The 23042-nt window shown below is 45.1% G+C and overlaps 1 protein-coding gene across 1 annotated transcript in view; it reads right to left on the reverse strand.

Annotated features, from left to right (window-relative positions):
* pik3c2b (phosphatidylinositol-4-phosphate 3-kinase, catalytic subunit type 2 beta) overlaps positions 1–23042 on the reverse strand; it is a 133505-nt gene that overhangs the window by 45141 nt on the left and 65322 nt on the right. The window contains exons 11-15 of the mRNA XM_068007650.1: positions 21172–21364; positions 15418–15540; positions 14191–14358; positions 8370–8481; positions 562–704 (exon numbers count right to left, since the gene is read on the reverse strand). Of these exons, the coding sequence (XP_067863751.1) occupies positions 562–704; positions 8370–8481; positions 14191–14358; positions 15418–15540; positions 21172–21364 (739 nt within the window). The remainder of the gene's footprint in view (positions 1–561; positions 705–8369; positions 8482–14190; positions 14359–15417; positions 15541–21171; positions 21365–23042) is intronic.

The following is a 23042-nucleotide window of genomic DNA, read 5'->3' on the forward strand; positions in this document are numbered from 1 at the left end:
CTCTGCACTTGCTTAAAAACTGTTAAATCTCTAACTTCTTCCAGTTTATCGACCTGAAACGTTTAGCTGTTTCTCTCTCCACTGATGCTGCCTCACCTGCTGAGTGTTTCCAGCATTTTCTGTTTTTTTATCTCCAGTGAGGAAGTCAGATCAAAGAAAATTGCTTTGGTGCATCTACCACAAGTCAGTTTCAAAGTACTGGAAATGTCCTCCCCCTCACCCTACCTACCCTAACTGACCTCTCCCCTCCCTCAATCTAAGAAAAAAGAACCCGATCTCATCCAGAATCAATCATTCTTAAGATAGACCGGACATCGACAGCAATGTAACGAGTGATTGGCCCAGAGTGGAAGTGTTACAGGAGCATTACTGTTGTTAACTGTAAACACTATGGTGATGAGGGGGCGTATCTGGGGTGTGTCCTCCTGTTCGAAACGCGCTGGCTCCTACACGCTGAGAAACTCCGAGCAGGGCTTTGACACGATCAACTTCCAACACCCGCTTTTCCATTTCCTCACAGAATATCAACAGTCATCTTCATTGTGATAACAACGCTCTTACCAGAAGAGGGACTTTTTCTGCATCACTTCCTTCAGATGCTTCCTCGACTCATCGTCCAGGCTACTGAAGTCATACTTGGGGCTGAATTCTGCTGGGGGAGGGGTCAAGAACTTGACTTCAAACGCAGAAGTGGGGAAGTCAATCTGCAGATAAAAAGGATGACAGGTCAATGAAGTAATGCCCCCTTATCTTGTTGAGCAAAAATGCAACCAAAAATAAAATGGTTCACCCATCTTAAAAAAGTGGTGAAGCAGGGGTACAGGGGTAGAAACTGGTTTTGGATGCTGGCGCAAAGCAGGCGGTGTTGCATGGGCCGCCCATTATACACCCCGCCCGTTATACAGTTCTATTGAAGTCAGTGGGACCGCATCTTGGGCGGGGCGTATAATGGGCGGCCGATTCGATAACCTACCGCCCAAGATCAATTTCTCCCCCCACACTCTCGTCGGCTTCAGATCAACTGAGAATCAAATGCCTGTCCCCCAAAGCCCCAGGTAAAGCACACAAATTTACAGGCTGGGTGCAAACAAACACGTAACTGCCGTTCCCATCCAACACCATGCCTGATGGCGCCTCAACATAACCACCTGCTCAGCGTCCTCATGGGCGGTGGATGGAGGGCCAATGTGACTTGACATACAGCTGGCAGCGAAACAAGGCCTCAGTTATCCCTCACATCACCATTGACTGCTTCAGAAGCAATTCACTGGCTGTGAAGTGTGTCGGGCTGTCTTGAGAATGTGATAAGGTGCTTTACGAATGGAAGTTTATTTTTCTTTCTTTCATCCGTTATTCCAAGAGTTTGCATGAACGGAAAAAGCAATGAATCCACTTTAGCCTCAAGTCTATTGTGAGGCACTTTATCAAGCGCTTTCTGAATGTTAGTGTGTTCACATTTATGAGAGGTTTTGGTAAGGGCAAATAAGGAGAAACTGTTTCCACTGGCAGGAGGGGTCGGTAATCAGATGACACAGATTTAAGATAGTTGGCAAAAGAACTAGGGGGGAGATGAGGCGAACTTTTTTTTTTAAACCCAGCGAGTTGTTGTGATCTGGAATGCGCTGCCTGAAAGGGTGGTGGAAGCAGATTCAATAGTAACTTTCAAAAGACAACTGGATATGTACTTGAAAAGGAAAAATTTGCAGGGCCATGGGGAAAAAACAAGACAGTGGGACTAATTGGATAGCTTTTCCAAAGAGCTGGCACTGGCACGATGGGCTGAATGGCCTCCTTAAGAACATAAGAAATAGGAGCAGGGGTAGGCCAATCGGCCCCTCGAGCCTGCTCCGCCATTCAATAAGATCATGGCTGATCTGATCCTAACCTCAAATCTAAAGAACACAAGAAAGTAGGAGCAGGACCCGGCCACTCAGCCCCTGGGCCCACTCCTCCACCCACAGGGCCTTGACCGATCCGAACTCAGCTTCATGTCCAATTTCCTGCCCGCTTCTGTGCTGTAAGAATCTATGCTTAATCTCCACCATCTTATCCAAATGCTAATCATTTTAAATGCAGGAATGTCCGATAAATGTCTGTTGCCCACAGCATCATAAATGCAGACTGACTTACTTGGATTCAGTTACCTGTATTGTTGATAAATTGCTCTCGAACTCTCTCCTTGTAAACTCAATGCCGGCATTTTCCCCCAAAATAGGCTTCAGGCTAACACGCCAGATGATTTCGAGGAATTTGCTTTTGATGTTGGCCATTTTCTGGTATCATCCCTGTGCCTATTAAACTTTTCTGCCAAAATTCCTCTTTGCTTTTACCGATATTTCCTTAAAGGAATTAAAAGCCAGAACTCTGGCCTCTGTTTTGTTAATTGAGGTAATGGCTGGAATGTTTAATCACAGCAGTTTTCAGCAGCAGGTTCCATTTATTTTACAACCTAGTTTGTAAGTTCCAATTTAAAAAAAAGTTTAAAACGCTGCAGTGTATACTGAGCTGATCAAGCTGCTGGAAACTTACCGCCTCCCCCCCGCACCCCCAAAACAGGAAGCAATACTGACCCGATTGTATTGGGATATCCAAATACAGATACAGATACTCAGAAGGAATCCTTCAGAACGCCCAATCTATGGGATCAGCTCCACTGGCATTTGCCAAGTGAACAATTTTCTCGTGCGAGCCTTGGGAGCGAGTGTCAGTAGATTATTTGATTTGAGAATCGTAGCCAATTCTGATCTTGTCCTCGCTTGATGTGCACTTTGCAGCTGGGGGTGGGGGGTCACTGGATAGCGATCAGAGGCAGAAACTCTGGCTCATTTTTATACTTCTCCTTAGGTCAGGGACACCGTGGCCAATTGTATCAATTGTACAAACTGGGGGAGGGGACAACAATCCCGTTCTCATCACCACATGTTTTCTTGGCAGGGTCACTGGATCGTGAACAGATCAAGGAGTTATACCAGGATCCATCCAGGTCCATAAAGCTCAGTCCCACGTATCGCAGATAGCCAGTAGACCAGGTACGACTGAGCCTTCCCTCTTCGTGGGCCAGTTAAGGGCGTACACCATGGAGGCTTGCAGCCCACAGAGAAAGTAATGATCCATGTTCTCATTAATTTGAGTATGTCATGAGTTGCTGATATTGAATGAAGTCGGTGTTTGATTTGGAATCTAACCACCAACCCTTTCTCAGCCTCTAAGCCCATAACATTCAAACAGGGCGAACCAAGTGACGATAATACAGGAGCAGAATTAGGACCCGGTTGCCTGAGCTTTGTGGGCTGATTGTTAGGGCTCAGGGGCCATACGTTCGGACATTTCTGCGTTAGGCTATAAAAGAAAGCTCACTTCACAACCTCAGGTCATCCCAAAGCGCTTTACAGTTAACGAGGTCCTTTTTTTTTTGAAGTGTAGGATTTTGTAATGTAGGAAACGCGGCAGCCAATTTGCACACGGCAACTTGATAGTGACCAGTTAATCTGTTTTTAGGTGTTGAATGAAGGATAAATATTGACCAGGATACCGGGGAGAACTCCCCTGATATTCTTCGAAATAGTGCCAGGGGATCTTTTACGTCCACCTGAGAGGGCAGACGAGGCTTCGGTTTAATGTCTCATCCGAAAGGTGGCACACCTCCGACAGTGCAGCGCTCCCACTGCACTGAATTGTCAGCCTGGATTGTTTGCTCAAGTCCCTGGAATGGGACTTGAACCCACGACCTTCTGACTCAGAAGCGAGAGTGCTGCCCCCATTGAGCCATGGCCCTTTTGTGGAGATAACTGGGGGAAAAAAAAAATCAAACCGCTCCCTCACTTTGACGAGCAAAGGCCATCCAGCTGCTTGATTAGTTGCAGTTCCGATGTCGCCCAATCAGAGAACAGGTGATGTTTTTTCCTCCCTCACAGGCGAGAGTGAGTCACTGACGAAAAGGTGGAAAATGTTAATTTGTTAAAATTTAAAAAAAGTTCCAGTCAGCAACTCGAGGTTGCATGAAATGCCAGATTGATTCTGAAATATTTTACTGTTTTCAAAACAAAATTTTTAAAAAGCAAATAAAGAGTTAAAAGAAAAGGTCTCCTGAAGGACGGAATCTTAGCTGATCCTTCTCGCTAACTGACTGCCACATCAGCACACAGCAAGGCAGAGAAAGCCAGTGCAAGCAATACAAGAATCCACACTGTAAGCAGCCTGCTTTATCAGTGCCATATGGGACAGCACTTCTCCTTTCAGATCCAAAACGTTTTCTCAACGAATCCAACCAAAGCTTCAGCTATTCTTTTGGGGCTTGAGGTGGATTGCGCCTCAATAATAAAGAGCTTGGACAGATTCAGCTGCCCCCATCGCCAGCCCTCCCACCCCTGCCATCCCCATGCTTTCTATGTTGGCACACATCATACCCCAGAGTGGAGAGTAAGTGTGGGGCCTCATGCCAGACCTCAGCTAAAGTTGCTTTGTAACCGCCGGCAATGGAAGTTGAACGCATGCAGGAGCTGTTCATCCTCTGATTTCACTTATCTCCATCTTATCTGTATCTCCAAGTTCAGTTTAAATATGAAATGATGCAAACAGATGCTCCATTGTAGCTTACTTTTCAGCCACAGTCCCTTTTAATATTTACGACAGTGGGAGGACGGACAGTAAGTGCACGTGGAAAGCTGCAAAAATAAGTTAACAGCTACGTTAAAATGGCGCAGGCAGGAATTTATTGTGAACGTGTAATAAAGAGTCTCAGCAGACATCTGATCTGAGAGATTGGGGGGGGGGGGTGGAGGGAGGGGCACCACAGGCAAGCCAGTCCCTCCCCTCACTCAATCTCCATATTTATGCAGTGGTCATTGGATAGCGATGTGAAGCAGGAGCCCTGTCTGTGTGGGCTCCCAACCATCCCCAGCCCAAGGATGTGTGGCTCAGTTGGTTGCACTTGCTCCTCCGAGTCAGAAGGTCATAGGTTCAAGTCCCACTCCAGAGACTTGAGGTCATAATCTAGGCTGACACTTCCGTGCAGTACTGAGGGAGTGCTGCAATGTTGGAGGTGCCATCTCTCAGATGTGACATTAAACCAAGACCCTGGTTACCCTCTCAGGTGAATATAAAAGATCCCACGGGACTATTCCAAGAAGAGCAAGGGAGTTCTCCTGGTATTCTGGCCAACATTTATCAATCTGTCAAGGTCACTAAATGTGATTATCTCATTGCTGTTTGCAAATTGGCTGCTGCATTTCCCTACATCACAAGTGATTACACTTCAAAAAATACTTCATTGGCTGTGAAGCGTTTTGGAACGTCCTGAGGTCATGAAAGGTGCTATATAAATGCAAATTCTTTCTTGCCAAATTGAAGAAGTCAAATACACAAGTTAGCACTGAGGCTTCATTCAGGACCAAAACTTATCCTGTTTAAATACAAATTTAAATCAATTGCCGCTGGTTTGTTAAACATATGCATTTAATACCCCTGCACAGAACACAATTTCAAATATTTGAGAAGAGTATTCTGACCATTAGCCGTGTGCACAGTTTAAGGACAGGGACACAGAGACATAGACAGGGCACGTGAGCAGACAACCCCTCCCAAGCCCATGCGTTCTTGGCTACGGGTAGTGTGTGGCAGGAAGGAGAAAGGGAGCAAAGAAAAGCTCTATAAGGAAAATCTCTTGGGCGACAGACAGTTCTCTCAAAATCGCAAGTCATATAAAGGCATAAAAATGACCTGCTGTTAAAATGCTTCAACCTGCCATTGTTTCATGATAAAGAAAGAAGGCACTTTGTTCATGCTTGCAATACCTGAAATGTTACAGTCCCGATCTGAGCCAAGGAGAGCGGGAGTAAATCGACCGAGCAAAGGTTAAACACTTCCCTATGGTGAGGGAAAAGGGAGGGAAGTTCTCTCAGGCTCGTCTTGTGGTCACGTTTGCAGTCAGCTCCAAAGTATCTCCAGCAAAGACTTGAATAGGTCAGTTACCTGTCATCTTGGTCCAGCAATGGAGCATAGGATGGCACGGAAATAGTCAATTTATTAATATGTTAAAAATGTTACTTCGGTGCACATTTCCAGTCTAAAAAACCTTACTTCCCGCCGTCAGGATTTTGTCATACTTTTAAACTTCTATGTCCACATTTATAATGGGAACTGCCTATGTAAACTTGTCATGCCCGTAATTACACCCTCCTACCAGTGGTGGCGCTGTATAGCCTGTTTTGTAACTCCCAGCTTTTTAGCCTGCACTGCAAGCTCCAACCAACTCTACGCCTCTGCTTGTCAAATTGCTAATATTTGCAAGTTTTGCCATTTAACTATGTACAACATCAAATCAGAAGGATGTAAAAACAAGGATAGAATGCAAGGCTGCAAAAGGAGGACTGAATTACATCTGCACACCCTGATCTAATTATACCCTGATCTCTAACCCTGCTTTACCTGAAGACTACGTCTGATTTTGACTTCCTGTCTGCAATGCCACGAGAAATCAATTCGTCCCTTTTACAAAAAAAAATCTGTTTGGACAACCATTGTGTGGTTAACACTTCTGCCCGATACAAGAATATGACACTTATTTGAAACAGAAAACAGTGGTTTGGAAAAATGCCACGAAGTTTCAATATCTTCAACCAGAGGCCAGACAATATCTAAAGCTTCGCTCTCATCAAAAATTCTAAGCGTTTTTACGACAAATTATAAAATCAGACAGTTCGTTCTGCTTCACAATAGAGGGTCTTTTCAACCAAATGTTTTGACTATTTTTGGGGGGCATTGGTAGACTGCATCAATGGTCCTCTCCCTGCATACTGGGTGTAGGACACAAATCACTGCTTCTGGCCTGCGTCTCTAGCTGTGCAGCACACTGTTAACTTTCCAAAGAATTAAGCTCATAAATAAAAAGTACTTTTTTTGGGTGCCAGAATTTTGTTGTAAAGGTTTTATGAGCACAGTTGAAGAGCAGAAGCCAGGGATAGCAACGTAATCTTAACCAGAATACATAGCAGAAAATGGAAGGAATAATGGAGATAAAATTATATACAGCGAGCTTGAATTCTTCCCCAATCAGCTACAGCGCAAAACAATCCTACCGAGTACAGCTCCCAGCCCACCAGTCAGAATATCTCACCTCCAGTATTGAGGAGTTCTGCTTAATTGGAGGTACTGTCTTTCAGCTGAGAGTTTAAACGGTTAAGTGCCAGCTTGGCTCAGTGGTAGAATTTTTCCCTCTGAGTCAGAAGGTTGTGGCTTCAAGCCCCACTTCAGAACTTGAGCACAAAATCTACATGAAGAATTATCCCTCCTCGACCTCTCGGCAGCCATCGATATAGCCGATCACGTGCTCCTCCTCCAACGCCTTTCCTCCTCCGTCCAGCTCAGTGACTCTGCCCTTGCTTGGTTCCACTCTTACTTATTCGATGGTACACAAAGCATTCTATGAATGGCTTCCCTTCCCACCTGTGCATCATCACATCGAGAAGCCAACAAGCATCCATCCTTTGCCCCCTCCTTCCTCATCCACATTCTGCCTCTTGGTGACATCATCCACAGACATAGGGTCAGCTTCTACATGTATGCTGTACACAGCTCTACCCCCCCCCACCACCTCTCTCCACCCCTCCACTGCCTCTATGCTGTCAGACTACTTTTCTGACATTCAATCTTGAATGAGCCTCAAATTCCTCTCACTAAACATTAAGACGACCAAAGCCATCGTTCTGCTGTACATTCTGTGCCACCAATTGCATCCCCCTCCCTGGCCACTGTCTCAGGCTGAACCAGACTATTTGCAATCTCACATCCTCTTTTACCATGACCCTGAGCCAAGTTTCTGATCCCTTAACCTCCCCATCACAAAAACTACCTACTTCCACCTCTAACGTTGCCCGCCTCCACCCCTACCTCAGCCCACCTGCTGCTGAAACCCTCATGGTCCAATGCTCTGGTACAGCCACCATTTTCACTCCAACATCCATGGGGCGCAAACTTGAGCGTAACTGGCACACAACAGGCTTAGCCATCCATCGCCAAATCTGGCTTAATTAAGCTCTACCAGGCCTCACTCTCCTCTGCCAAAATGGCCTCTGACTCTAGAAACATCTGGGCATGCTCCCCTCCCTTCTTTGTGCTACTAATCCTTCAGTAAGGAAGACGTACACTGCATTGGTCTTAAACTGCATTGCGTTTCTGCCGTCAATGTTTTTGCTTAAAATTTATTTTCACATTAAAATTAATTCAAATATTAAATATAAGGAGCAATATATACTAAAAAAAAAACTATACTTAAAAAATTGAACAGGGAGGGACTTTGGGACATTATCAGACAAATTGTTCATAAGCACTGTGGCCCAGTTCTTGACTGAGTTTATTGTGGTTTGTCCTACCTGTAAGATGACACTGTCTGGCTGGATGGAATTGCAGGCACTCAATGTGGTGAGGATGGTTCGCTGGCAAGATGGCCAGAGTCCAAGCAGCTTTCTACCACATGACAGCACACTGGGGAACAAAGCAAGAAAAAACACAGACGGAGTTATTAATGTGAAAAACATATACTCTGCAACCCTGCAAAAAAATACTTAACCAGCTCAATAAAACACAGGTCTGCCGAACCCACCCTTCCCCAATACCAGGTTCATCAGGTCCCACCACCACCTCCACTCCAGTGCAGTACTGAGGGAATGCTGCATTGTCGGAGGTGCCGTCTATCGGATGAGACATTAAACAGAGGTCCTGTCTGCCCTCTCAGGTGGATGTAAAAGATCCCAGGGAACTATTTTGAAGAGCAGGGGTGCCTGGTGTCCTGGCCAATATTTATCCCTCAACCAACATCACTAAAACAGATTATCTGGTCATGATCACACTGCTGTTGTGGGACCTTGCTGTGCGCAAATTGGCTGCTGCGTTTCCAACATTACAACAGTGACCACACTTCAAAAGTACTTCATTGGTTGTAAAGCGCTTTGAGACGTCCTGAGGTTGTGAAAGGCGCTATATAATTGCAAATCTTTCTTTCTTATCCGACAAAACTAACTATTTCTTTCCTCTACCCACTGTCCTACCCATATCTCTTTCTCCCTCCCCATCAGTCTCCTGAAATCCCCACCCTAAAACCACCGAGGGGCCTGATGATCCTGTTCCTCCTGCCCCGCCCCCTTTAGAGTGCCTCATCTCAGGGCATGAGGGGCGGGGGGGGGTGGGTGGGGGGCCAAACAAATCCATTAAAAATTATTCAATGTAAAAAGAACTAAAATCAATTGCTTTCATCCTTCAGGACCCAACTTTTTCTGAATGCAAACCTTTGGATTTCTACGAGGCTTACAGGGCTGCAGAAATACAGAAGCATGTATGTTTACCGTATAGGAGGTGGTCATTTGGCCCATTGTAAGGGCCTATTTGGAGAACGTGTTAAATAGGAACCAAAAAAAAAATCCAGGATTTATTTTGAAGGAATTTGGTTGTTGTGAGCCATGATTTGTTTTGTCTGATTTACGCTCCTGTGAAGTGCATTGGGGCGTTTTACTATGTTAAAGGTGTTATATAAATGCAAGTTGATGTAATGATGAAACAATGTCGTTTCGGAACAGGAAATGACATTATCAGTGCAATCGACGTGCAACAACAACAGAGTGCTGCAAATGCATAACAAGTCAGTCAGCATCCGAAAGAGGAATGATAGGTTCACCTTTCAAGTGGGAGCCTTCACCTGCTGAAGGGTGCCAATGGAAATATCAGCCCATCTTTTCTCTTTCAGATATTGGCCGGTCTGCTGTCAGATTCTGATTTTGTTTCGTATTTCCAGGATTTCTTCTCATCCCTCCATGCGGCACAATAGCCCAGCACAGCTTGACCAGCTCACTGAACAGTAAGGGGATGGGTAAAGAAGAGGCTGCTGCGTTATGTCCTCAATCAATACTGTCTGCGGTCAGGTTCGGCTGCAGAGAGACACAGCCAAGTTGTCAAGACAGAAGTGATGTTTCTGGAAAATAAAACAGCTCCTCTGGTCGTTCAGCTATTATTGCCATAGAATTTGTTCCTTGACATCCCACCTCTCAAAAACACATTTATATTAGGTCAAAAAACTGCAGCGAATGATACATCAAGAATTCAGCCCTACTTCACAAAGGTCAGATCAGCACAGCCTTGCAGAGTACTGACTCCAATCCAACAGAAGGGGGCACCTTTAGACAAGCCCAGTCTGAGGACAGGGAATGAGTATATGTGGGGCAAGAGTTTTGAAGCTAGGTTTAAGTCCAGCCCCGACAGGTAGGATTGAAGTCTCTCTCTGCTGGCTGTAACGGACCTACGTGTGGATCCAATGCACGACAAAGAAAACAGCCCACAGTTTCAAGCAAATTGGGAAACTCGCTCAAACCGCAAGAATAGCTGGTGCAGGAAATGGAACAATGCACTCTCGTGGAGTGCTCCTCAGAGTTCTGGCCTGATGCATATTAATGGCACAAAGCACAGAACTTTGCTCTGCATCTGATCTTTTACCTATACCTGACTTGATGTTGGGTGCAAAGGCGGAGAAATATTTCACCCACAGTTACTCCTCACCAATAAAACTCACCAAACAAGTATATTCTGGGCAAGAATTTACTATCAAAATAACGGTGAGGCTAACAGCACTCGCCGTTATTTATGTGCAAATCGCACAGCAACTTCAGGCGAGGGCAGATGTGTGGTCAAATGGGAAAATCCGGAAGTGGCTATCCGAGATGTGGCACTCCTCCATTAGCTTCGCGAAAATGGCATCGCGCTGTCTGACTCACCATTGAAATGCATTGAACGGCATGAAGTTCCTGTATCTGTACGGTAGATACGAACTAAACTCGCCACAGAAAGATATGGCTTGTCCATTTCAGTCTAAGCACCCTTTTTTAAATATTCGTTCAAGGGATGTGGACGTCGCTGGCGAGGCCGGCATTCATTGTCCATCCCTAATTGCCCTTGAGAATTGTAAACAATTTTACAACACCAAGTTATAGTCCAGCAATTTTATTTTAAATTCACAAGCTTTCGGAGGCTTCCTCCTTCGTCAGGTAAATGCCTTGAGAAGGTGGTGTGAGCCGCCTTCTTGAACTGCTGCTGTCCGTGTGGTGAAGGTTCTCCCACAGTGCTGTTAGGAAGGGAGTTCCAGGATTTTGACCCAGCGACGATGAAGGAACAGCAATATATTTCCAAGTCGGGATGGTGTGTGACTTGGAGGGGAACGTGCAGGTGGTGTTGTTCCCATGTGCCTGCTGCCCTTGTCCTTCTAGGTGGTAGAGGTCGCGGGTTTGGGAGGTGCTGTCGAAGAAGCCTTGGCGAATTGCTGCAGTGCATCCTGTGGATGGTACACACTGCAAGCCACTGTGCGCCGGTGGTGAAGGGAGTGAATGTTTAGGTTGGTGGATGGGGTGCCAATCAAGTGGGCTACTTTGTCCTGGATGGTGTCGAGCTTCTTGAGTGTTGTTGGAGCTGCACTCATCCAGGCCAGTGGACAGTATTCCATCACACTCCTGACTTGTGCCTTGTAGATGGTGGAAAGGCTTTGGGGAGTCAGGAGGTGAGTCACTCGCCACAGAATACCCAGCCTCTGACCAGCTCTTGTAGCCACAGTATTTATGTGGCTAGTCCAGTTAAGTTTCTGGTCAATGGTGACCGCCAGGATGTTGATGGTGGGGGATTCGGCGATGGTAATGTCGTTGAATGTCAAGTGGAGGTGGTTGGACTCTCTCTTGTTGGAGATGGTCATTGCCTGGCACGAATGTCATTTGCCACTTATCAGCCCAAGCCTGGATGTTGTCCAGGTCTTGCTGCATGCGGGCTCGGATTGCTTCATTATTTGAGGGGTTGCGAATGGAACTGAACACTGTGCAATCATCAGCGAACATCCCCATTTCTGACCTTATGATGGAGGGAAGGTCATAAGGTCAGATAAGTCTTAATTACTGCCAAATAACCTATCTGGCACTGAAAATTAACTATTACAAGTGTGGAATCTCATTCCTTCAGCTTTTAATTGTTGTTGGAGATTTAAAAAAAAAATTAAGTTACATTTTTTTGAAAAACATTTGCTTTGTCTCTTTTTTTTCTCTCTCTCTCTTAATCCTATCTTTCTTTCCCTCTCTTTATACCTGATTTGACAGTGAATTCACTATTCTAACTTACACTTCCTGGTTCAGACTCTGCGCTGTTCATTTCACAATCCTTCAATCTGATTGGTTAAGGAGATATGCAGTTGCTTGCCCTGTTCACACAGGTCCCAGATGCCCTGCAGAGGGCACCGCGTCGTTTCCATCTCCCACTTTCGGAAACTTGCAACGTAAAAAGTTCTTGGAAATTAAACGAACAAGGGGAAAGTCTAACTAACAGCAGGCACCGTTCATTTGTCTGGCTACAGGAAATTTTGGCCCATTTTGTTTTTTTAAAAAAAAATATTGCATTGGCTGAAATTCTGGACATATCTAAATCTCTCCAGAGACAACAGGGCTCCTTTATCTCCCTTGTATCTTTACCAATACTTTGCTCAGTATTTGTATAACCCGCTAGTGACCATTCAGCTGGCTGCCTTCGCAGCAGCTTTATGCACTACAGCTGTTCTTTTGGCCTTGGACTGTGAACCGAGGTGCGGTTTTGGATGTGCAATATCCAGTCAAGTAAGGAACGTTCCTGGAATGACATGGGGGGAGCGGGGCGAGTTTAATCTGCCCTGCGGTATCTGGTACTGGATATTAATCTACAGTCACCCTGACCAGGGACAGAAACATCTGGTTGCTCAAAGCAAATTTCTTGCTCAGCAGAATCTCTTCTAAATTATATAATTTCAGCTGCATCAGCTTTATAAAAAAAAAGATATTAAAACCGTACAACGTTTTAAATCAAAGACAGAGATATGATCCTCATGTGAGCGCTACGATTGGCCTCAGCATCCTCCAGGGGAAAAATATCGCCAGGGTTCCTGCTCCCAATTGCAAATCACTGATTCCTGCTGGAAAACGCACATGTGTGAGGGCAACAGTGAGTATTCTCTGGAACACCCTTGTGAAAACTCTTTGCCTTGTTATTTCCCCTTCCCGTTTTTAAAAGCAGCTTCATTTTTTTTCCCGGCCATGCTTTCCGTCAGTTCTCCGATTACCATTCTCTCAGGTGTAAGAGGTCCTTGGGATGTGTCACTATGTTAAAATCCAGCTCAGCTGTGATGCCTTCCACAGTCAAACAGCCTGGTGGCACTCACTGTCCAGGCTCACCCATGGAGAATGTTCACTTGAAGGGCTGCCAGTTCCCATGGAACTAGTAATCCAGCAGGAGTCAGCACTTTCAGGAGAGGAGCGAGAAAAGTGACAGTGGGAGAAAAACTGTTGATCGCCATCTTAGATTCACCATAACAGTGCAACATAACTTAGTGTTCTGTACCATGGTGCAGAGGAGTGTTACACCAACGCCAAAAAGTTGGAAAATGTATCTATATATTAAAAATCTAATGTTGGAATGCTCTCACTATCTACAAAACTTTACTTCCTAAGTTTCTGTCACGCTTTTGTGTAATTTTTATCTCATTATAAATTCCTATGTCCACATTTATAATGGAAACTAAATTGGCATCCTAACTGAAGTGCTTCATTGCTGTGCCTGATAAAGTGCAGCCAAAGGCCCGCCTCCAGCTTTACAGGTTACAACCAACGTAAGTGGTCTGTAATCCTTCCAGAACAACTTATAAGCCCCACTATTGACAAGTACCTCTGCAGGATTGGTCATTCGGTCATGGGCATGGTCTGTCACACAGGCACGTGCCAGCAGTGTGCCTGGACCAGTCACACCATCACAGGCCAGCATTAATATAGTCAGGCTCACCATCACAGATCAGCACTGATATAGTCAGTCACACAATCAAAGACCAGCATTGATAGAGTCAGTCATTTCACCGTGGTCCAGCATTGTTGCAAGGTCGGTAAGACAGCCATAAAGCCACACATCAGCACTCTTGCAGTTTCTTTGCAAGTTTTTTTTTGTAAATACACAAAGTAATATGACGAACATAGAGGCAGTGAAAGTATGCATCACATCACAGGAAAAAGCAAACAACTCAAGTCATGCAAAAAAGAGGCATCTACGAGCACAGACTCCGATATCAAACTGCGGTTTGTTTATCCATTCCCTACCGACCTACACTGAGGGCTTTAGGTAGAACCCTGACTTTTATTTAACACCCCGAGTACTTACTGTCTGAAGTTGAAGAGTGGCATGGTCACCCATCCCACTGTCTCCGCCGTGCGCCGCTGTTTGCTGGCTTCTGACGAGCTCCCGGGAGGAGGGATGGGAAACGCGTACAGTGTCAGAGTCAGGAGGGTCTCTCGCGGCAGCTGATTAATATTAATCGGAAAACAGATGCTGGAAGAGGCAGAGGAACACGAGATTAAAAGAAAGCTCAAGTAATCACTTTCACCACTTCTGGTTTACTTTGGGGAGGGTGGGATGTGGCGGGAGGGCTAAGAGTAGAGTAACCATTTTTGGGGGAGGGTTAAAAATGGAGTAACCGTGTTGGGGGGGGCCAGGGTAGTATTAAGAGTGGAGTGACCATAAACAATTTTATATCCCGTTTTAGTGCCATTGGCTCCTGCCATGCAGATGGGACACAGCCTACAGCAACTCCAAAGTGAATTTTGCTGGGTTTACTAAGACTGGGCACTGGGAAGTCCTGGTTTAAAAAATACAGCTATGACCCAACTGCAGTGCAAAATGAGCTGTGTGGTGGTATTTGGGATGTCTGGTGCCCAGAGATCACTGGGACCCTGGTGCTGCTTCTTAAACATGTCTGAATGATGCAGTCAGAAGAAAAAGAAATGTCTTCTGGTGTTTCAGTGTGTGGTACTGGACCTCGTAGGCCAGAGGAGGTCCCAGCATCGATCTTCAGTCTGTGCCAAGTTTGCCAATCTCAGCTGGGGCAGGATCTGGAGCACGATGTCTGGTCTCAGTGTCCCCATGGGTTGGGGAGGGAAAATCTCACCGATATTCCCATTCCCCGTTGCTTCCCAGTGGTCCCCTTGCTGAAAAGTGCCGGTGAGTGGAGGACGGGTGTGAACAGAATCAGGCACCGCCATGACACCAGTCACGGTCAAACTTCCGTTTGACACTCACTGTCTTGAGGATCGCACACGAAGGACGGTCACTTAGGACGAGGGACTGGGAGGGCTGTCGGTTGCCGTGGTGCTGTACCCCAACACGAGTCAGGAAAAAAGTGGATAGCAAAAATAAATTAAAAGTCTGAATTGGACCGATTCATAGAATTACATAGAATGTACAGCACAGAAACCATCCATTCGGCCCAACTTGTCCATGCTGGTGTTTATGCTCCACAGACTGAATGTTTTTTGTATGTATGTATGTATGTACAAATAATATATACACACACACAGTTATATGTAGGAGAACAAAGTTTCTTTTACTCACTTCTGGTCCCATATGAGAAGATGGAAGAGGTACTTGTAGACGTGAGCTTTCTTGGTCTGCAGCTGACCACACAGCTCCTTCCCACCATGGCTGAGACCGCACGACAAATAAAAATCTTCATAACTTGGGGGGTGGGGAGGAAAGAAAAAAAAAATGTTTATTTTAAACCCCACTGACTACATCATCCTCAGTCTCCGTTCAGCTCCAAGCTTGACTGAGCTTTTGTGCGCAACGATTTGGATCGACAACCTTATTTATCCAGTCTTATTTCTGAGTAGCCGGCTTGCACTCCGGACCTATTCAAAGAGCGGAAGATGCTCTCATGTTGCGTTTGACTATAAGAAATTCCATTAATTCAGTCACCTCTGCTTTGTACTACTCTTGGTTGGAAACATGGCACAATGCAAACTTTTTCACAGAGGGTCGTAGAAATTTGAAACTCTCTCTCCACCAAAAGGCTGTGGATGTTGGGGCAATTGGAGCTTTCACGACTGAAATAGATCGGTTTTTTTTGTTAGGTAGGTAGGTAAGGATATGGACCAAAGGCGGAAAATTGGGTTGTGGTGCAGATCAGCCATGATCTAATTGAATGGCGGAGCAGGCCCGACGGGCTGAATGGCCTCCTCCTGTTCCTATGTTCCTAACTCAGACCTGCAATATTGAGCATACTCTGTAGCTGCAGCCCTGCAACCCTCCGAGATCGCCGCGCTCCTCCAATTCTGACCCCTCGCACATCCCCGATTTTAATTACTCCACCGTTGGCGGCCGTGCCTTCAGCTGCCTTGGCCCTGAGCTCTGGAATTCTCTCCTTAAACCTCTCTACTCCTCTAAGACGCTCCTTAAAGCCTACCTCTTTGACCAAGCTTTGGACTCCTGTCCTAATATCTGTGTGTGGGGCTCGGTGTCAAATTTTGTTTGATAACGCTGTGATGCATCTTGGGACGTTTTACGACGTTAAAAGTGCTATATAAATGCAAGTTGTTGGTTTTTTTTGTTGTACCAGACAGTACACCACGTGGTTGGTAGTGGAGCACACTACAACCAGTCTCTATCACTAGCCAGTTAGCCATTACTCTCTCCATTCAGGATATTTGTGCTCCTCTGCAAGGGTTAAAACACTAATCACTGCATTTGTTGTGCTAGCTGGAATTCACGTTGCTTCCGCAGGGCTGGGGCATGAACTACGTAATTGTACAGAGTTGCTGGTTATTCAGCAGGGTTAGGTTAACTCATTGTGTAAATCTGCACTGTGGTTATTTATTCAGCGGGGAGAGGATCACTTATTGCGCAACCGTACAGAGTTGCCATTTATTAAGCAAGATAAGGATTTTTCACTAAGTGACTAAGGTCCACGTCTGATAATCCAAAGTTGTACTTTTTGTTTGACAAAATTTTGTATTATCCAGTACCAAGTCTAATATATCAGGACTGCAGGCTTTTTTTGCACCATTTCAATTTGAATTAACAGATGATTCAGATTAAGCAACTTCCAATTTTGGAAGAGACTCTATATAGAGAGCTGCTGTTAATTCTGTAGGGTAAGGATGGTGTACTCACGGTATAACTCCATACTGCAGCTATTTATTTTGCATAGTATGGGCTGCTCATTGTAAGGGTACAGAGTTGCCATTTTTCAGCAGGGTAAGGATTGCTCACAGTGTAAGTGAATGGAAATGGACCAAGAGTGGCAGAGGTGGGGGATGAACAAAGATAACTGTATAAACCTCTCAATGTCAATCAACTTTGGGGGCAAAAACAAACTAAGTTATGACAGTGGCTTTAACTCTTGGATTGGGAAAGTGGTTTTCATTCCTATAAGGATAGTCCGTGCCTTCCTACAACAACTTGCATTTATATAGCACTTTAACATAGCAAAACGTCCCAAGGTGCTTCACAAGAGTGTTACCATACAAAATTTGACAGTTCCTGGGCAATTAACAGAACATACAAACACATGTAGCGCTACAGTGTGTGTGAGGTGAAGAGATTCCTGTAACACAGATTCACTTAAAAACTTTTGAACGCTAGTTACAAAATGGAGTCGGTAAAATGTAAAGCACCTCACTACTCGATTCCTTGAATAAATGAGAAATATACGTAATCTGATTTTAAAAAGTAAAGTAACAAAAAAAATTGCTTCAGAAATCACACTATGGTTCTCAGAGAGTTAAACCACCTCAGGGTGACAAAGAAGTGCAGGAGCAGTCTCTGCCCCCGCACCCACCCTCCCTCCCTGAATCCATACCTCGAGGGTAGTGTGGGAGCCAGTTCGAGGCAGAAGGACATCTGTCCATTCAAGATGCCTGCACAGAAAACACTTCTCAGCGCAGACCAAGCATGTGACAGGTGCCTGGCGACAAGTAGGGGGCGGATTACATCTGGGGACAAAGGTCAAAGGGCAAACACAGTTTCTCAGGGTACATCATTTATCAGGGCCAATCGTCAATCAGCATACATTAGGAGCCGCACAATGGCAGAGGTTCCCAAGGGGCGCCACAGTTTCTATCAGCCTTTTCTATCACTCAGGGGGCCTTGGGAAGAAAAAATAAACTGTGGGAAGTTTCCCGAGATTCGAACAAACCCCCTCGGCTACTCCAAAGCAAAAAAAAAAGCAGGTCAGACATTGGCTGATACCTTTACCCTTCAGACTGAGGCATGCTGTCTGCCATTTGTTAAGAGGGGGGGGGGGAAAAAAAGAGCAGAAAGGCTATTGTTCTTATCGCAGCTCCTGCCACAGGCCAGCGCAGAGGATTAACCCTCTCACTGGCCAATTGTGATTACACAGATGCTCTCAGGATCACACGGACTTCTGCTTTGGACACTTCACCTTGTGTCTGTGATCTGATTTTTCTTTTTAAAAAAAAAGATTTATTTGATGGATGTCGCTAAGCACCTACTAGGCAGCATCTGCTCTGCCGACATTGCGTTGCCAGTTGTGCGGACAGGATTGGTTAGCAATTGAATCAGCTGCTGTTTTTTTTTAAAAATGCCTTTCTTCCTCTCTGAAAAATGCTGATTTCATAGTTGCCGGACGGTCAACCAGCGCCATGCCCAAGTGACCGGTTTTTGTATGCGAGGCTAGGGAGTGTCACCGGGCTATTCGACCATGAAAGGTATCATATCCAAACTTGATACCGTCCACGCCCAATAGGAGCACTTTCCAGCAGCATCACTCGAAACTGAGCAGGAGGTCAGGCTGGTTTTTCCTCTTCGTATCCCACAAGTGTTGAGACCAATTGAAGTGCCCCCACCATTACTTTGTTGTAAGTTTAAAGCCCGCATCAACTACTTTTTCCACCCAGCACGTGTTATGCCTGCATTTTGAAATCCTTCCATGGCCTCGCCTCTCCCTATCTCTGTAACCTCTTCCAGCCCTACAACCCTCCGAGATCTCTGCGCTCCTCCAATTCTGGCCTCTTGCGCATCCCCGATTTTAAATCGCTGCACTATTGGTGGCCGTGCCTTTAACTGCCTAGGCCCTAAGCTCTGGAATTCCTATCCCGAACCCCTCCGACCCCTCTCTCCTCCTTTAAGACGCTCCTTAAAATCTACCTCTTTGACCAAGCTTTTGGTCACCTGTCCTAATATCTCCTTACGTGGCTCAGTGTCAAATTTTGTTTGATAATCACTCCTGTGAAGCGCCTTGGGGTGTTTTACTATGTTAAAGGCGCTATATAAATGCAAGTTGTTGTTTTGGTCTTGCGCTGTGCAGAAGGTTGTGGGTTCAGTCCCATAATCTAGGCTGACACTCCAGTGCAGTACTGAGGCAGTGCTGCCCTGTTGGAGATGTCTACTTCAACAGTAGAGAGAAGAACATTTTATCCCATCAGTCTAGCCCGGATTTGAACCCAGCCCCCAGAAGTGAGCAGACAGCACTGTAACCAGACTGTGCCGGTCAGCTGGAACTCAATCCTTGCATAGAACTCCCTTCCCGCCCCCCCCCCCCTCCACCGATGATTAATGTTTCAGTATTTAAATGGGAATGTCATCATGGGGCTGGGCTGTACACAGAAAAAGGGTCCATTGTTTATCCATAATTCTTAAACATTCACTGATTTAGGCTTCCTGGGTTTTGTGGTACCAGATGAACAGCAGTAAGCTGGGAAAAGACATAACAGTTAAATAACAGAAAGTAGTAGTGAGGATATTTCACCAATGGCCTTGAATTCCCTTTTACTATTCAGTGCTGCTGTAGCTCAGTATCTCACTGCAGTTTTTTCCATCTCATTTTCATATCAGCCTCCTTTCACCTTTTTGCACCTCTTCTCCCAAGCAATAAAATCAGTTGGGACAACTAGTCTTCTGCCAATGGAATCATAGAATTTTACAGAATTGAAGGGGGCCTTTCAGCCCATTGTGCCTATACTGGATGTCTGAAAAAGCTATCCACTTGGTCCCATTGCTCTGCTCTTTCTCTATGTCCTTTTCAATTTTTCTTCTTCAAATATTTATCCACTTCCCTTTTAAAAGCTTTAATGGATTCTGCTTCTATCACTGTTTCTGGTAGGCACTCCATGTGTCAACAACCCCCTACGTAACAAACCTGCTCCAAACCTCTCCCTTTGTTCTTTTAACAACCTTAAATTTTTGCCCTCTACCTCCCGACTCAATGACCAGTGGAAATATACTTTCCCTATATACTTCCATCAGATCTCCTCTTGACCTTCTTTGTTCTAATGAAAAGCGCCCCAGTTTTACTAATCTCTTCTCATAACCAAAGCCCATCATTCCCGGTAAATCTCTTCTGCCCCCTCTCCATGGCTTTGGCATCCTTCTTAAAGTAGGGTACGCAAAAAGTGGACACAATATTCTAACTGCCCAAGCCAATGGTTTGTATAGGTTTAACATTACCTCTTTGCTTCTGTAACTCGATGCCCCTATTTATAAAACCTAGGATCCCATATTTATTTTCTAAAAATAGCTTTATTAACTTGTCCTCCTACTTTAAAAGCAACATACATACATGTGGAAGTACACAAGAGTACTCTGGTGGGAATTTTCCTTGATTTCTTCCTATCTGCAGTGGGTTACATTTGGCTTCCATTCTGCATGTTGAAACCACTACCCAGAAGGTTGCGAGTCAGAAGTTCGAGAGAGTTCAGGCCCCACTCCAAAAAGTTGAGGACATAATCTAGTCTGAAACCTCAGTGTAGCGATGGAGGAGGACTGCACTGTCAAGAGTTGACATCCTTCAGATGAAACATCAAACCAAAGTCTCATCTACCTGCCCCAATTGTTCAGGAGGATATTAAAGATCCCATGGAACTATTCGATGGGAAGGGTGAGGTGTGATCTCCTTGTGCACTGCCCAACATTTCCTTCTTGGCCAACATTACCAAAAACAAACTGGTCATTCATCTCATTGCTATTTGTGGGATCGTGCACAAAATGGTTGTCGTCTCACTTGCAACAACAGTGTCTCCATCTCAAAGTAACTCAACGCATCTGAAGCACTTTGGGATGTTTCTGGATAAGGCACTACATAAATGCAAGTATTTTCCTTTGCTTCTTCATTTTCAACCCAGCACAGTCCCAAAAGGTTTTATTGGTGGCCAGCTCCATCCCCCCACGAAATAAACTCAGTATTAATTAAGAAAGTGGTCCGCCCATCTTCTTGGGAAAGCTAACGCTACAACTTCCACCCCTGAATGGAAATGACCAATGCTTTTCCAGGCCGCTCCACATGCTGTGTCGATGCCCAAATAACAGGGCAACACCCAACCTTATTCTACAGGCTAAACTTAATCCGCTCACCTAGTTGCCCATGAGATGGGAATCCTGTGTGCTGCATAGATGGTGAAACTGAGAGGACTATCAATGAGGCAAGCACTCTGCTTTTGAGTGTCCTTCCGACTCGGAACCACCGTGTGGAAATCTGCGTTGAAGCTGTTGCAGTAGAGTTCCACCAGATCCAAGATAGCGGCTGTTAGTGCTTCCCCTATTTTAGCTGTTGCATAAGAGAGAAAGAAAGAGATAGTAATTAATCTTACTTTATCAACATATTGCATTCTGTTTTTAATGTGACATTGAGCATCAATGCCATGTATTGCTGAGATTGAGGGGCTCTCCTAATGCCTCAGTTGATGGAGGCAGTGTGCAACTGAACCAAAGAGGTCCTAGGTTTGACCCCCTGGTCTGTGCTGTATCAGCTGATCTCAGTCAGAGTGGCAGTCCTACAAGTGGCCTCAGTACTCCTGGGCTATGGAAGGGAGAATCAGCCAAGAGTTCAATTTCCTAATTAGCGGTCAATGATTCTTGCTAGAAAAATGCATATATGGATGACAGAAAAGGAAGAGCTAGCCTGCAGCCACTCATCATCTAGACTCACTCATGAAAAACGGTCATAGGGACATAGGAACAGGAGTAGGCCATTCAGCCCCTCGAGCCGGTTCTGCCATTCAATGAAATCATGGCTGATCTGTATCCTAACTCCATCCACCCGCCTTGGCTCCATATCCCTGAATGCCCTTGGCTAGCAAAAATCTATCGATCTCAGTTTCAAATTATTAATTGAACTAGAATCTACTGCCTCTTGTGGGAGAAAGTTCCTCACTTCTACCACCCATTGCTTGAAGTGTTTCCTAACTTCTCTCCTGAATGACCTGGCTCTGATTTCAAGGTTATGTCCCCTTGACCTAGACTCCCCCACCAGTGAAAAAAGTTTCTCTCTATCTAACTTACCAATTCCCTTCAAAATGCTAAAAACCTCAATCAATTCACCCCTTAACCTTCTACATTCCAGGGGATACAAGCCTAGTTTATGTAAACGCTCCTCATAATTTAACCCTTGGAGCCCTGGTAACATTCTGGTGAATCTGTGCTGCACTCCTTCCAAGGCCAACATATCCTTTCTTTTTATATATCCTCACTTTTTCAAGTGAGGTACTATAGGTGACCTGGCAGTCATGGAACTGCAAGATTCAGTGCCTCTAGGGGAAGCGAGAAAAGGATATAAAAAAAATCTGATTCAAAAAAGACTCAAAAACTGAGGTGGGGGGGGGGGGGGGGGGAGGGGGAATTTGTAGGAAAAAAAATTGGATTTCAAGAAACTACATAATGCTAGTCACCCTTCAGGGCCCACATTATATGCTTAGCATTCCCTATAAACTAGAGGTTTGTCCCCTAAAGGCCTCCAAAACTGGTCTGATAAAGATTCTGACAAAAGGCAGATGCACTCCTCCCATGAGCTTTCAATTATGGAAGATTTCTAAGATTGATATGACACTAACATTCCAACAGCAAATAGAATTATTTCCCCCAAAAGCCCGAGGGACGTTTATTTCTCATGGAGAAGGTTAAGCAGAGGATGACAGAATACACCATGCATGTAATCAGAAATAAAAAGCTGACTGCTCAATTTCAATGTAAAATGGAAGGCTCTCTGTAGTCTGCTTAAGGTTTTACAGGGGTTAGTTCTCAAATCAATGTACAGTAATAACAACTTTCAAATTCCAGATGAAATTAGGCCTTCTAGAGCACGATTAGACCATAGTTTAAATTTTCTTCCCTCCCCCCCTCTCCTGAAGGCACAAACGCATGCTGGGATACAATTCCACTGGTGCTAACAACCACCATAGCACCCATTCTTAATCTGGGGGCATACTCCAAGTGGGTCATCACAACTC

The sequence above is a fragment of the Heptranchias perlo genome, chromosome 27 (assembly GCF_035084215.1).
Source record: "Heptranchias perlo isolate sHepPer1 chromosome 27, sHepPer1.hap1, whole genome shotgun sequence".
NCBI lineage: Eukaryota > Metazoa > Chordata > Chondrichthyes > Hexanchiformes > Hexanchidae > Heptranchias > Heptranchias perlo.